Source organism: Oryza glaberrima, chromosome 1 (genome assembly GCF_000147395.1).
Source record: "Oryza glaberrima chromosome 1, OglaRS2, whole genome shotgun sequence".
Taxonomy (NCBI): domain Eukaryota; kingdom Viridiplantae; phylum Streptophyta; class Magnoliopsida; order Poales; family Poaceae; genus Oryza; species Oryza glaberrima.
Window position 1 is genome coordinate 24107127 of NC_068326.1, and position 16403 is coordinate 24123529.

The 16403-nt window shown below is 43.2% G+C and overlaps 1 protein-coding gene, 1 long non-coding RNA gene and 2 pseudogenes across 2 annotated transcripts; 1 reads left to right on the forward strand and 3 right to left on the reverse strand.

The window, feature by feature from the left end:
- Positions 1-2242: 2242 nt before the first annotated feature.
- LOC127777273 (uncharacterized) lies at positions 2243-4880 on the reverse strand. The gene is made up of 4 exons (XR_008018304.1): positions 4306-4880; positions 3720-3819; positions 3534-3637; positions 2243-2380 (listed from the first exon to the last, which is right to left on the reverse strand). It is a non-coding gene; the product is annotated as an uncharacterized LOC127777273 (long non-coding RNA).
- A 6508-nt stretch (positions 4881-11388) lies between these two features.
- LOC127783441 (uncharacterized) lies at positions 11389-11913 on the reverse strand (annotated as a pseudogene).
- LOC127777265 (uncharacterized) lies at positions 11408-13783 on the forward strand (annotated as a pseudogene).
- Positions 13784-14076: 293 nt separating this feature from the next.
- On the reverse strand, positions 14077-15167 carry LOC127783658 (late secretory pathway protein AVL9-like). The gene is made up of 2 exons (XM_052310882.1): positions 15071-15167; positions 14077-14838 (listed from the first exon to the last, which is right to left on the reverse strand). Exon 2 carries the CDS (start codon positions 14752-14754, stop codon positions 14077-14079), a length of 678 nt encoding a protein of 225 aa, XP_052166842.1. The 5' UTR covers positions 14755-14838; positions 15071-15167.
- Between the last annotated feature and the right edge of the window lie 1236 nt (positions 15168-16403).

Here is a 16403-nt window from a genome sequence, read left to right on the forward strand (position 1 = left end):
GCATCCCTTAGATATTCGAGGCAAACTAAGTGCTTCAGGAGCATATCCCATTCCCAGCATAAAACTGAATAACCAGCCAACCAGGTGATCATGGTTTTCCTCGCCAAATTTAGTATCCCTGCATGGCTGCATAATTAGTTTTTGGATATTATACATTTACACTTCCCACTTCAAAATGTCAACAAGATGCAATGTTGTAAGATAAATATATACCATTTGACGGCACTGTGTCCTTAACTCCTTATAGGGCACAAGGCGTGAACGTCTTATATCAGGATTGGGCGAGAGAGAGATAAGGCATGCACACACATATACCTGCAAAAAAGGTGATAAGAGTGTCATAGTTACACCCCAACACACACCTCAACATAACGATAACAAAAAGGTACATTTATTCCATATGAACTTTCTTGTACATGAACTGTTCTTACTCTAATAAAAGAAGATGTGACAGTTAAGAAGGTAGACACATACCACCTGCCAATAAGCCAGAGAACTAACCAGGGTCCACAGGTCGTTTCTGCTAAGGAGGGAAGCGGCAAGCGGGTTACTGCCACATATACCCCTTGTCCAGCAAGAGCAACTCCAGCATATTTTCAATCATCCAATTCTTTCTGAAACACTGATCCTCCGGCAAGAGCTAGTCCAGCAACAGCAACTCGGGTAAGAGCTTGGATTTCTTGCACTATAAACTGGGGTATAGATGGAGAATGCGGAGAGGAAGATAAACGAACTGCCTGGAGAGTAGTGTACAAGAATAATAAGAACTTGTTCTAAATGAGACAAATACAAATGCACAATATTTAATATACTTGCTTCATTGACATAAATTATGCAACAGTTTGACTTCGCATGGCGTCCAACATGAGTGTATGCTAAAATTTTCAGCAACGAAGAAGAAATTTATCTGGTACAAATTGCTCTTGGAATGATTTATTTATTATTCCTTTTCTAAAGAAAAGAAACCCTTGCATCTTATGCACACAAATGAAGTCACTAACTAACTAATCTTCCTGCTTAGAATGTACAAGTTAATTTCTAATTTTCTTAAATATATTTCTGTTCTCGCAGAGAAAAGGGGTACTCCTACAGTACCACACATAAGAAAAAGGAGTTCAGAAGTTGAGAAGGAACAACGTTCGAGAAAAAAAAAGTTGAGAAGGAATATTGCATTCACAGTAAATAAAGTTTGCATAAGAATAGGAAGTAAACACTACAATGCCTCCACTAATACACAAAACGATAAGAGTGAACTGAAATATGCAAGGATTTGAAGAAAAACTGAAAAGAAACGACATGAGATGTGTGCCCAACATTTCATGTGATACTCTATACGGTCAAACGGAAATTTTCCATGAAAAGCTGATAGGAAGATTTAACTCAAACACAAAAACTTCTTGTTAAATCGATTCTGAACTCAACAGGATATCACTAAATTGGTACCGAACTGCGCTAAAAGACAAGGAAAAAAACTGTGTGAAGTAAAAATGGAAAATAATCAGAAGTGATGATTGCTAAACGGTTCACTGCGGCCATCAATGGATCTCTGCAAAACATGTGCTTGTCCATCATGTAATAAGACACACACTTGTACTGAGGCTGCATAACCACCCTTCGGAAACAAGTGTCATCCTTGGAGGCAATACATTCTCTACAAAAGCATATCTGTCATGACAGGTGTTCCAAGAAAAGAGCTTCCCTGTACCTGAATCAACAAGTAACCAATCACTTGTTTTGTATATAGCATATGAAGGGATGTTTGGCTATATAATTGCAACATATAAGCGAACAAACAAATAGCATTTGTATTTTCAGAAAACTCATTAGAAAGCACATTACATCTAGGAAGCAATTAGCTAAGTTACATGCCCGATTCAACCTACACTGCCAAATGCCAATGCATAGTCATGTCAAAATGAGATTCTTCAAATGAAGAAAAAAAAAAACTAAAGGCAGAATTGCTGGTATCTCTGTAAGCTAATCAATTTCTAGCCAATAATATAGTCACTTACTTTCCAGAGCTGCTAACTGAAAGAATCGAATAAGAATCATGAGAAGCAGGCATGCTGATATGATTCTTGGTCTGCTTTACTACCAGCTGTTCTACAGAGTATTTCCTTGACCTTCCCATTTCAGATGTAACACCAGAATTTCCAAGGGAAGGATTTGCTGTGTTTGACAATTGGAAATCCAGCAGCTTAAGTTCTCTTTCAACAATGTAAACAGCAGAATGCTCCTTGCTTTCTGCTGGTGTTGGTAGAGGAGCAACAGCCGGAAGTGCTCTTGGATCGAACTTGCTTAAAATAATACCAATATTAGTTCTAGTAGCAACAAGATGCGGTTGTAAGGGGTGTGCCACCATGCAGTAAACCTAGAATAGCTGCAAAATTCAATTTATGATTAGCATGCTTGGAGATAAAACATTACCGGGATTTTATCTTTATACCCCAAAATAAATCATCAGAACAGGGAGTATTGGCCTATTGGGCACTGAGAGAAAGGGAAAGCAAAGCACATTTGATGATAAATTTATCATTCACAAATATTGTTACTTCCATTTTCAATGCAGAAGAAAGTTGTATACGCAATTAAACTAGCCCTGAGGGACAAATGTCACAAACCCAAAACAAACATCATATACTTGGTCAAGTTATGCATTTACATGTATGCCCCAAAAAATCAAGTTAACTGAATTCTTCTTTAAACCTTTAGGTGCATTGAGCAATACAGCTCGGAAGATGGAACTATACATCCCAGTTTCTGTAGCAGTTCTAGCTAGCAAATGGAATTCCAGATATATGCATGCGTCATGCAACATCTGTGGTCAGATTTTAGTATTTTACTCTAAGGGCAAAGCACTCAATTTGTTCAAATAGTTAAAGCATCAGAAAATGACCTGGAGAGTGGAGAGGATTCCATAATGCAGAAGAAACATACTCTAAGTCAACAACCATAACTAATCTAAAGTTTTAAACTGCTCGCTGTGAGATTGATATATGCTCTGTTGGTTACAACTTTACAAGATAAGCTGCTTAGGCAGACTAAAAAGGAAAGAGACAACAGGAGCAGCTCATTTGCTTTTCTTAATCTTGACTGGTAATAATTCATTCATTCCCCTCACCGATTACAATAAAGTCAAAAGGAGAAATGCAGCTGCAGCAGTACCAGTAAAATGTGCATAACCACTAGGTTCACGGATAAGTTTGCATAGAACTACAATCATGGCAAGCAATGGAACCATTCCGTCATGAATGCCACATAGCACACATTAAGTCTCAGATATGACAATTTACACCACGATGCTCTATACTCTCAGAGAATATCAGGCACAGGCACAATATGTTAGTACCACGCAAATTCTTGGGAGCTAAGTACACAGCTGCTATGGTAAAGTAGAACATGAAGTTAGAAGAAAGGGTCTTGTTAAAGAAGAATAGGATGGATATTCTGGAGCAGAGATAAGTCATTATTGCATCATTATAATATATCTGTAACTTGATATTTCTTTCCAAAGTCCAAACTCAGGAACATACCATATATGGGAGTCCTTGACACAAATCAGAATATCAAGGTTTGGTGCAGGAGGATGACACCACGAGGCAAGAAAATTTAGGTACTGTTTAATGCGCCTAATTTCCTGTACAGAAGATATGCTACTGCATAAGCTCCACCTTAAATAACAAAAAATAAAATCTTACTGAAACAGTGAATATACCTACCTGAAGTGTATCAGTTGATATAGCTTTTGTCGTCACAGGACTGGTTCTATGAGACATACGTATGTGACACCAACAAGGCACCACCATGCAAGCCAATTACCTGCTCGGTCACAACCATAACAATCATTTTCTTGAAGCATTATTGAGTACCGACAACACCTTAACTAAAGACAAGGTTCAGCGACTGAATTTCTGCATTATTGAATACCGACAACACCTTAACTAAAGCCAAGGTTCAGCTACTGAATTTCTGCAGATGGCTGAAAAACTACGCCTCATTTCCGCTGATCGACCAAGGATATGCTAAAGGTGAAAACAATAACACCTACACCTAATTGTTATCGCCTACCACCTTGTTTAAAACTCTGAAAATCTTATACACAACACTACTATAGCATAGAAACAAGGAACTAGTGCATTATCTGAATTCACATGTTGCAATTTAGATTTATGGAAAAAACGATCTTAACTAACTGCAAACTTTTCCCTGCAAAAGAAAAAACTAACTACAAACTTTTACACCAGAAAGCCAAAATTCTACATGAAAAAAAAAAGGAAATCAAAGAATGGCTACGCAAGGCCGCACCTTCGATCATTCGAGTAGTAGCGGAGAGGAAGAGCGATGTGGCTGTTCTTGGTGTCCAACTTCCAGGGCCGCATTTGTTCATTTTCACCAGGAAACCTGCGCTCTCCGCGGCCGCTTCTGGTCATCTCCAACAGTGCGCCATGGTCGCCATGTCCATTAGGCGAATCCGTGCACCCGTACGCTGCTGCCGCCTTCTTGGGTCGCCGGCTCGACGCGGTCGCCTTCTTGGCCTCGTCGCGGTGGCGCCCCGCAGCCACCCGCCGTCTCCACCTGCTGCTTCTTGGCCTCCCGCGGCGTCTTCTTGACTCGGCGTGGTCGTGGACGAAAAATCCGCCGCTGCTTCTTGGGCCTTCCCCCTTCCGCCGTGGACGAAGAAGCCGCCGCCGCTTTCTTGGACGGAGCCGTCGCCGCGGCCACTTCTTGGACGGAGCCCGCCGCCGCGGCCGCTTTCTCCACCCGGCATGGAAGAAGACGAAGATTCTTGGATTTTGTGGTTCTTTGGCCTCCCCTGACGAGCATGAGATGCGTTCTTGGGTTTGTTCGGGTTGCCTACTACTTCTACCGTACATCACGGTTTCGGCTCCACACCCATATCCATACAAACGGGGTTCAAATGTCCGACCCGTCAAACAAAACAGTCAAGTCCAAGTCTATACAAATGGCAACAAATCCACGTGCAGAGGAAGAGAAAAGAACGTCTCAAATCAACAAAATGTCGGCGTAAACACACGAATCAAGAATCAACATGATGAATCTCAGTCACGCTCGCACTCTCGCGGGAGGAGATGTGCTCCTGCCGAGCCTCGTACGTCTCGAATCGGTTGCCGCAGGTGCGGCACTCCCAATCCCACCGAATGTCGTCGTGATGGCTGATGTAATGCGTGCGCATGTCCTCCTTCCTCAGGCGTGGCGACCCCCATGGCAAGCACAGAAGACACAAGAACTTATGACCTCGCACCCAAATCTTCATGGCCTCCGGGCCGGGAGAGCTGGCTAATCACCGGTGATGATGCAAGAAGAAGTAGGAGAGGAGAGATGCTGAGATTATGAGAAATTGACGTAGGAGAGGGATGAATGTCAACTAGGATGTCATTATATAATAGCTGTAATTAGCTTGCTCGGTGAGTCGGTGTAACGTGACAATGTTTCAGTTTACTGGACCGGTACGGTGCAAAAAAAAAATAGCCTTGGATAATATATATGCATGCCTCATCTTTTAGCATTATTCTTCGTATCAAAGTTTATGACATGATTGCACAATAATTAATCCAAAGTTAATTAAATGGTTAGAGATACATGACAATTAGTGTGCATATTAAGTGCAATTTTACATTCCTTCTACGTCTAAACATTCATACTCATAGATACAAGAGAGACATCTTATTTTTGTAGGGGCTTCCGCTATATGTTGGACTCTTTGGCTTGATAGAAATGATATGGTTTTTGATAAAACATCATTAAAATATTATTTGTAAGTACTTTTCCGGACAACATATTAGCTTCGAGGTTGGGCTCAACTACAAAGGCATGATGACAATATCAAGCTAATAAATGATGCATATAAAAACTTGAGTCGACAATTATATATGCACCTTTTTGTCAACTTCGGGTGTAGATTCTCAAATAGAATTCAGTAATCTTGTGTTGGTTTTTACTAGTTTGTGTTTAGTTTATGTTATGTCAGTTTGTACTTAGTTTATTCATGAGTGGACTTTGTAATAATTGGCTGCAGCTCATTGAGCAAAGGCCGGAATGTTATTCCATTATCTAAAAAAAAAGATACAAGAGATACATCTTTCTCATTTATCTATTGTTCTGCTTCTCAATTCGTATCTATGAGCATCAGGAAATGTGATGGAGTGGCACGGTTTCAATTTCCCCAAATTTTAGTGGCATTTAACTGATATCGTAAATAGTAGTGGCATTTATTTAAAATGACATATTTGTAGTGGCATGGATCCAATTAACCCTAATTAATTAGATAATCTACTTATATACCACTGACTTTAGCCTACTTCAACAATCTACAACTGACTTTGTTCAATTCCATAATATGCCATCGTCTTTTATTTAACTTATACGATTTACCATCGCCGTCGGTTAAGTCTCCGTTAGCATCGTACAATTACATACTAATGACCAAAATACACCACAAACAAAAACAAGCACACATTTTGCGAAGCACATGCACATATTTGGCTCCAAATATAAATGTGAACTGTATCATGCGCAACCGATGAAGATCGATGCGCCTCCAAAATCATGAACCTCTCTCCACTCGCTTCCTATGGGGTGCTCGTCGAGAACAAATGCTTGGAATCTTATCGTTGGATCGGGTTCAAGTTCCTCTATTTCTTCGCAGCAGCACGATATGTTGTAATCGTCTTCATCTTCATCCCGTTCTATACTAACATCATCCTCGCTGTCAGATTCATCGCATCGTTCGCTGTAATGCTCCCTCCATATGAGAATCGGGTTTCCATCCGGTGACTCAGCTAGATACTTTTTGAAGTAGAGGGGTATGCCGTCTTCTTCCGGCTCTATATGTTGTGGAGCAATGCTTTTTGGGTTAAACGTCATCGTGCTGTCGTCATGTTCCCAGGTTTGCACTAGGCCCTCCATGGTGACCGTGCAAAACCTTCCATGATACACGATCACATCTTCGTATCTGTGTTGTGCTCGTAGGGGCACCCATTTTGGATCTCCCTCACGAGCGAACACAAGCTTGTTCTGGGGGTTATGCATCATCATGATAGAGTATTTGCCAGAACTAGGGTCAAATAAGGGAACGACTTTGAGGAGACGAGACGATTGGATCTCCTCTGTAGACATCTCGACGAAAGGCCGGGTTCCAGGAAGTACCGAGTAGCCCTCATGCCGATGGGTGTCTCTGAACGAGGCTACGTTCCACAAGAACCTAGCTTTGCCACCATCTGTTCTTGGAAGGGCGTTGAAGTAGCCGGTGGTGGTGACGGACGGCAGCGGGCGCTGGACGCCGGAGATGGGGTTGAGGAGGTGCAGCTCGCACTCGCCGTCTGCCGTCACAACCCATCCATTGGCCGAGCCGATCCAGACACAGGTTTGGATGGGCGGGGCCGGCAGGGTGATTGATCGGCGCCGGCCGTCCGTCAGGGAGAAGACACCCGCCACGGCCAGATGCTGTGGTGTGTCTCCGTCGTCAGCTGGAAACATGAGCCAGGGTGGCTTGGCCTTGGGGCGAAGGCGGAGGCTCGAGATGCCGTGTCCGCCGCCCGCTTCCACGCCTTGCAGACGGCGCCGAACCTGATCCAGTCCACGACGACGAGGTGGACCATACACTCGTTCAAGATGTCCACGGGAAGGCTGGTCCAATCCATCGCGGCGGAACCGCGGAAGTAGAGATGAACACACGTCGTCGCGCGTACGAGGGACCGGTTGGCCATAGATACGATATATAGGCCTCCATGCGAGCCTTCCAATCCGAGGCGGAAACGTACGCGCGGTTGTATCGATCGCGCAGATCGAGTTTCTGCCCGGGCGATCTATTGGTCGATCCATCCACCTCTCGCGGCTCGCGTTCGCTCCGGATTCTCCACGTCGCCGTTGCAGTCGTCTCATTCTTCAGGCACGTGATCAAATTAAATAATAGAACATCGATTTAACACCTAAAAACCAAATAGCACTCAGGAACAATATGCACCTCTTTGATATTCCAGGTAAATGAAGTGCTTCAGTAGCATAGCCCATTCCCAGCATAAACTGAGCCAGGTCATCATGATGCTCCCGATCAAGTCTAGTGGCCCTGCACATTAGTTTTTGAATATTACACATTTGCATTTCCCACTTCAAAAAGTCAGCAAGATGCAAATGTTCTAAGAATAAATAGGTACCATTTCACGGCACTAACTGGATCTCCATATGCTGCAAGGCACCGACATCTGATACCAGGATATGGCTTAGAGATAAGGCATGTGCACACATATACTTAAAAAGGTGATAATAGTGTCAGAGTTATATCCCAATTCACGAATAAGGTAACTGCATTTTTTTTTGGCAAACTTCAGCCTATATAAACTTCCTTGTGCATGAACTGCTCTTGCTGTCTTAGAGATGAGATAGTTAGAGGTTTACCTGTCAACGAGCCATAGAACTCCATCTCTGACACCAACCACAACAAGGGGTCCAATAGGTCTTTTCTGCTCAGGAGGGAAGCAGGTTACTGCAACGGATACCCCTCCTCCAGCAACAGCAACTTCAGCATATCTTCTATCATCCAATTCTTTCTGAAACACTGAATCTTCTCCATCAAACTTTGATTGCTTTGGCACTATAAATGGGGGTATAGATGGAGCATACTGAAAGGAGGCTAACCGAACAACCTGGAAAAATGTACAGAGTAATGTAAAAATAATAATGACTTGTTCCAAATGAGACTAAGGGCAGTCCCAACTCATAGTGTATATAAGAAGTATCTATGGTGCCATGTCAATAAGACATCACAATAGAAACTACACTCTACAACCTATGGTTTCTTAACGTGGGCCATTAATAAATATATCCTTTCTCTTCTCTACGAATCATATTAATTCTTCATCTATTATAAAGACACTATTCTCTCCCAATACAAAACTTGATAGTGTCTAGTGCATAGGTTCTTGTGTTGAAGCTGTGTCTTGCATGAGACCCAATTTCTTTCTCTTCACTCTCTCTCTTAATTAATATAGTGCCACATAAGCTAAAAGTCCTACATGGCAATGTAGTTAATGCCATAGACACCATCCTAGGTGGAGGGTTGGGACTGCCCTAATATCCACACACAATATTTAATGTACTCCCTCCATTAACATACTCCCTCCGTCCCAAAATATAACAACTTTTAGCCCTCAACATTTGTCCCAAAATATAATAACTTCTCCACCAACATTCTCTTTCCAACCAATCACAACCCTCCACCATTCACGTTTCCCACCTACCTCCACTACTCAACCAATCACAACCCTTCATCATTCACTTCTACCTAATTTCTTAATAACCGTATCCAACTCTAAAAATGCTTATATTATGGGATGGAAGTAGTATGTAATAGTGAACGGTTTGGCTTGTGCATGATTTCCATATTGATTTTTTCCCGTTAACAGTATATTGCCAATAACTACAAAACCAAGTTCAAATGAGATACTTTCAAATATGAACCCAATGACACCCATAAAAAAAAAGGGTTAATTGGATACATGCCATTATAAATTTACGATATTGAAAAAATACCACTACTATTCGTGAAATTTGTTTCATACCACTAAAATTTTGTAAAATTAAAAGCATGCCATTGCCGTCAAACTTTCTGTTAGTACATCCGTCTAAACACAGAAAATGTCAAAAATATCCTTCCTTCTCACATTAAGCTTTCTCTCTCCTATGTTCTTCTCCAACTCCAGCGAGTTGAGGCGAGGAATTCCCCTTAACCGATTGAGAAGGAGGATGGTCGACAGAGACGAATCGAAGGAGCACCGTGGTAGCATTTTTCACCGGAGAGAGAGGATGCGGCGGCCAGAGGTTGAAGATGGGCCTGACGAGTGGGCCCGACCTTGACAGTAGTGGTAATGAAACGGAAAACCTGATGGCAATGACACCGTTTGAATTTTAAATAATTTCAATGGCATTCACCAGATTTCACGAATAGTAGTGGTATTTTTCCAATACCGTAAATTTCTAATGGCATGAATCCAATTAATCCTTAAAAAAAAGAGATATAAAAATAACATTGCCAGGATGTTTTACATAACAGCCCACTAACCAATAATAAATGCTTTACTAGATTAACTATGTGTATCCTGAAGAGAGTTCACCGCTCATCTGATTGACATCGCAGCCCACTAACCATCAGTGAGAATGCTTACGTTACTATCTGAACTACACGTATCCTGAAGATGGCTTAACAGTCAGATGTAAAACGGCAGGTTACACCTGATCAAATTTTGAAAAAAAGAGAACTCTGAATCACAGAAGATTCAACAGGACTGTAGCTGAGGGGAGTTGATTCTTTTCTTTTTGCAAGGTGATAATTAAAGGCTAGGAATCCAAATAATTGTGGATGTGAAAATAAAAGGGATCATAGTAAGCAAACACAATCTCTTCCTTAAAGATGGAACAGGGAAATAACAATTATGTTCATCAAACAAACCCAACGAGACTATATCAAACCAACAGCCGCTATATACAAATAAGTGCAAATAGGAAATCCATACAACTCGAAGAGAAGCTTCAAATACATGAGGATACATTTCAATCATGTAAAGTAATAAATTCCGTATTACTGAAACTGACTTCAAATAACATTAGACGAACACAAAGGAGAACATTATATAAGCAGAAACGGTACAAAAGAAATCAATAATGTAGAAAACTGTACCTGCAACATTGGAGGTCTTAAACTATTTTTTCAGAAGTGGTAGTCTTGGGACCTTCAACTGTAATAAGAGCCAAATCTCCATGCTCTGCAGCTGCCCGACTCTTAGCTTCTCTTGCTTTCATTTCTTCTTTCCTCTTTTTTGTTTCAATGTCAATGGCAGCCACACCCGCATCAACAAAGACAGACCGGGATATTATAAACAGGCTCAGGAGACAGAAGGACATTCCAAGTGCTACGAAAACTTTATAGTATTGTTTGCTGGACAAAGAGCAATCTAGTTCAGGAAGTATATACTTAAGACATAACAAAGAAAATCATATATCGAAACATGAAAGTTTGCTCAGAAAATAAACGGTGATGTTTCGGAATCAATCAGACCACATAAGACGTAGCTGCTTAATATGCTAGCACTTCACATTCTGTACCAGCGAATGTATTTTAAAATTTACTGTATGACAATATGTATTTAGAACAAAAAAAATTGTTCATCACGAGCTGTATTTTGGATTCATTCATTCATAGGCTTCCTGTGGCACCCCACACTTTTATAGCCATATTACACACCAACATTCAGAACATAAGAATAGGGTTATTGACAGACTACATCCTCAAACTCCAAAACAGACTCACGGGAAGTCAGGAACACAAGATTACAACATGGGACATCACAAAGCAAAAATAGAAAGAAAGAAAACTTAGTATGGGAATAAATAACTGCACATAAAAGATTGATGGCTTCTCCGCCTTCTCCGCCTCCTCGTCCCGCTCGGCCGACGTGGGCGCGCTCGTGTCGTCGCGCGCGCCAGCGAACGCGTCGGCCCTATCAGCGGCGTCGGCGACGCGTACGCGCGGTGGGACGCGGCGGTGGGGTGCCGGGCGCTCGCGGAGAAGTACCGGCCGGGGTCGCCCGACCGGACGGCGCTGCAGGACCCCGAGGCGGACCTCGGCGCGGCTCTCATCCCACCGGTCGCTGCGGACCCGGCCGCCGCCGACGCCGACGTCGACGTCGATGACGGCGAGCTCCTTGCCTTTGTCGCGGGCGGCGCCGGCCGAGAAGATGGCGAGGCCGGTGCTGAGCTGCGCGGTGATACCGGACGCGGCCATCTCTATGTGCGACTGCCTCTGCCGCAGCCGCTCCATGGCGAATCCTGCTGACCTGACCATGACGCCCGCTGGAGCTCAGTTCTCCGTTGCCTCGTCGTCAGTCACACTAGTTCCAACTTCCCTCGCCAATGACCGTAACCGGCGCCTCATCCGCAGTCCTCGCATAGAAGGCTAATCAACGAAACCATGGTCCAATATGTTGAGACTTTTCTCTGGGATGGATAAGATGAGTCGTATCCATGGTCAAAAACTCGCTTTGGTATCATCGGTATCTCACCAGATCGTGCTATCACAGAACTCCTGTTCGAATAGACCAAAAATGTTGGATTCTTTAAATTGTTTGAATTCTGTTCAAACTGCTTCAAATTGTGTTCAAGAGAAAGTTGGATTTCTCTTGGTGTGATTTTGCCCGAGGCGGCTAGGGGGGGCGAGCTGGATTGCCTCTGCCGCAGCCGCTCCAGCTGTTCTACTGAAGGTAGTTTAATTGAAGCCATGAAAAAAAGGAAAGAACATATAAAATTACAGCACTAGCTTTATACAGTCAAACTGCGAGTTTCAAATCTCATACTACTTCTTGCAAGTAAAACTGCAAATGTTCACTCCATTTGTAGTAGTGCACATGATACTGGAAACAATTCTAGCATTTGATCATCAGATTTTTTTTTCTTGATCCAGGCAGTGAATGAATCCCTGAAGAGCGTAAATCTGTTCCACAGCGGTTTCGGCGACAAATCGGTTTCGAGCTGGAGCGGCTGCGGCACAGGCAGTCGCACATGGAGATGGCCGTGTCCGGCATCACCGCGCAGCTCAGCACCGGCCTCGCCATCCTCTCGGCCGGCGCCGCCCGTGACAAAGGCAAGGAGCTCACCGTCATCGACGTCGACGTCAACGTCGGCGGCGGCCGGGTCCGCAGCAACCGGTGGGACAAGAGCCGCGCCGAGGTCCACCTCGGGGTCCTGCAGCGCCGCCCGGTCGGGCAACCCCGGCCGGTACTTCTCCGCGAGCGCCCGGCACCCCACCGCCGTGTCCCACCGCGCGTACGCGTCGCTGGCGCTGCTGACAGGGCCGACGCGTTCTCCGGCGCGCGCGATGACACGAGCGCGCCCACGTCAGCCGAGCGGGATGAGGAGGCGGAGAAGCCGCCGCGCTCGCACGCCGCCTCCGCCGGCGGCCGTCGCTGCACCACCCTCCCGCCTCGCGCCCGCCCAGCCTGCCGAGAAGTGAGAGAGAGATGATGAAGGGAGAGAAGAGAGGAAAGAGAGAGGGTGATGTGAACATCTGACATGTAGAGCCCACGTGGGTTTCACGTTGATTCAGCCGTCACGTAGACTAAAACTAGGGTCAAAACCACCGAAAGACCTCAGATGACCGGTTTTGTATAGTTAAGAAACCCCGATATCTGATTTTATGGTTCGAGGATGTTTTTTATCCCGACGACAAGTTGTGTACTTTTTCCCAACCATTTTGGAACCAATATTTCTTAACCAAAGCCAGATCGGTCCAAACCAAATTTTATAGACACCAAACCACACCAGCCCAATTGTGACGGCAGCCCATTTCCCCCATCCAAACTAGCTCTATTTAAAAAACCAAACCATTTGGTCCCAAACCATTAGCAGGCCCCGGCATTTATTCTTTTCTTTCCAAGTTGTTAATGTGTCACTGATACTATCATGCATAATGGAGTTCAAGCATCAATCACATAACTGCTGCCATCATTCAGTCACAGAGCAAGCAATTCTGTTGATGTACCAAGTGATGGAAACAACTCTAAGTATGCACCAATTTAATATAAAAAAGCAGTATGAACATCAGTGGTACAGTCAATCAGTGATACTATTATGTTCTACCCTCAAACATCTTCAATCTATCAGCACCATAATTGTCTGACATTGCAACATATCAGCATCTGAACAAGTCACCGGCTCACTGCACATGGAGTTGTAACCTTGGATTTCATTGAACAAGCTGAGTTGGCCTACTAAATTGTTGGGCACAATTATTACCGCTTGAAATGAAGTGTCCCTTGCACAATATTTAAGTCGTGACTTCTTAACTATTCAGGCTGAGGTTAATATCAGCAAGATGACAAAAATAACAAATATTGTTCAAGTAGCAAACTGGGCTGGAAGCCAAAATACAGCAAGATTAAAAAAAGAGAGCGATAATGTTCAAGTAGCAACGTAGCATCCTGAGTTGGAAGCTAAAATTTTTACAGTAACACGAAACTCAAGCAGAACCATGGCTTGCTGCTAGCTAAATCTCAAGCATCGTCAATGTCACACGCTGCTACTGTCCAGACCCAGGTCATCCAATGCAATGCCGCCGGCCATGTCTTCATCTGTAATCCAGCCCTCATCATCGTAATCACCAGGATTAGGAACTGGAGGCTCATTCTCAGCGTCCAACGGGTTCCCTGGGTTCTGCCCGTTCAGCAGCAACTCCATCCTCCAAACATACCTCAGCATCTCAGTAGGGTGGAAATCAAAACCCATTGCATCTCCAGTTGCCCACAGCCTTACTCGCTGGTGGATAGTAAGATTGGGACCGAAGCCCAGGACGTGGAATTGGGGATTGAGATTGTGAATGGCAGAAACACCGGTCACAACTGTAACACCGTTCCAGTACTCTGTGCCTGGAGGAAGTGGTGGCAAGTTGGCAAGTCCATTCATGTACTCATCATCATCATCTTCATCATCATCATGTACCGGGTCATAGTCCTCATCCTCCTCTTCATCGTCCTCTTCATCGTCGTCCTCTTCCTCGTCCTCCTCTTCATCATCGTCCTCTTCCTCATCCTCCTCTTCATCATCGTCCTCTTCATTTTCCTCCTCATCGTCATCATCCTCTTCATCGTCATCTTCTTCTTCATCATCCCCGCCACCACCATCATCATCATCACCCGTCATTACTACCTTGGATAGTACCAGAATTACCAGGTTCCAGGTCATCCCCATCAGATTCAGGGTTATAACTTGGATCAACTTCAGAGTTGTCACTTTCGCTACTGGGATCAGATAGCGCTTTGTATTCCAACCACGCTATATGATAAAAAATTGTCATTAACTTGACAACACAATGCATTTAGTAACAACTATTGTAAATAAGAATACAAGAAAGAACATAATGCATTTAGTAACAACTATTGTAAATAAGAATACATGACAGAGCATAATGCATTTAGTAACAACTACTGAAAATAAGAATACATGACAGAACATAATGCATTTAGTAGCACCTAAATAAAAAACCGAGTAATGTGAATGTGTATACCTTGGTTGTCTTGTGCGAAGGAATATATTGAATCAACAATCTGTCTCTCTATGGCCTTATCAGATGACTCTATCAGTTTCATAAAGCTCTTTTCCATCTTCAGGAATTCGCTCCTCACTGTTCATGGAATACAATAATTATACAAACATGTCACAGTCACCATATTACACAAACCCACATTTATTTATGAATAGCAAACAGATACGAAAACATAAGTTTACAACTACAATAATTTCAAAGGTTACAGTTGAATATACCCTTATCTTAACCAAAGGCATGTACAACGTACCTTTGGACACCTTCAGTTTACCAAACGACTCAATCATATCTTTTTTTTCTTCCTGATTAAGTAATAATGGGTAATATTAGGTTACCAGCAAACATGTAGTTATATATGTCAATATGCAGAGTATTCTAGTGCCTTAATACAGATTAGAAAGTGACAACCAACCTGAGAGAACTTTAGCTCGTTATCATTGCTCTTGTGATCAAAGATTTGCATAGCTACATAACAAATGCAGTACATTAATCTCTAAGTTATATAAAATATTAATATATGAACAAGAAAAGCACACTGCAGTAGTAAAATGCAAGCAAAAATTGCATACTGTTCCTGTTTGGTGCTTTGATCAAAGTTTTCTATAAATGGAAAGATTCATTTATTAAAGCAGTATGCACACACATATTTCTTGCATATGCATGAAAGCCTTTTTTGGATGTTTTTCCTTTTCTCTACAAAAAAGAAAGAAATCTATGCTGTAACTGCCAACATAACCTTAAACTCCTCTCTCAACCCATTACATTTGCAATAGATCTCACCACACAACAAATTTGTCTGGTACAAACTCAAGCGCACAATTATAATTGTGATTACGGCCTAAAATGGTAGAGATTGATTTGAAAACGCTAGAGGTTCAAACTGCCACATGCATCTGGTACAAACTCAAGCGCACAATTATAATTGTGATTACGGCCTAAAATGCTAGAGATTGATTTGAAAACGCTAGAGATTCAAACTGCCACATGCACCAAAAAGATGAAACTCGAAAAACTTGAAGGCTACATACACAGGAAGAATCATGGATATCACAGGGGTAAACGATACCTATTGTAGAGTCTACCAGACCACTGACAGAATCCTCCAGGAGATGGTAAAGGTTGGGTGGCTGACGAGCTGAGGGTGAGGGATGTCGGAGTCCGCGGCGATGGACACCGTGTCGGCTGGCGCCCTCCGCTCTGCAGCCGCCGAGCAAGGAGCGCGAGGGTGCAGGCCAGACGATCTCGCCATGGTGGTCGCCGTCAGGGGTCGTGCTCAGTCGCGGTGAGAGGGTGA

Excerpts from the sequence above, each read along its gene's own strand:
- LOC127783658 (XM_052310882.1), bottom strand. The coding sequence starts at position 14,754 with ATGGGGATGACCTGGAACCTGGTAATTCTGGTACTATCCAAGGTAGTA.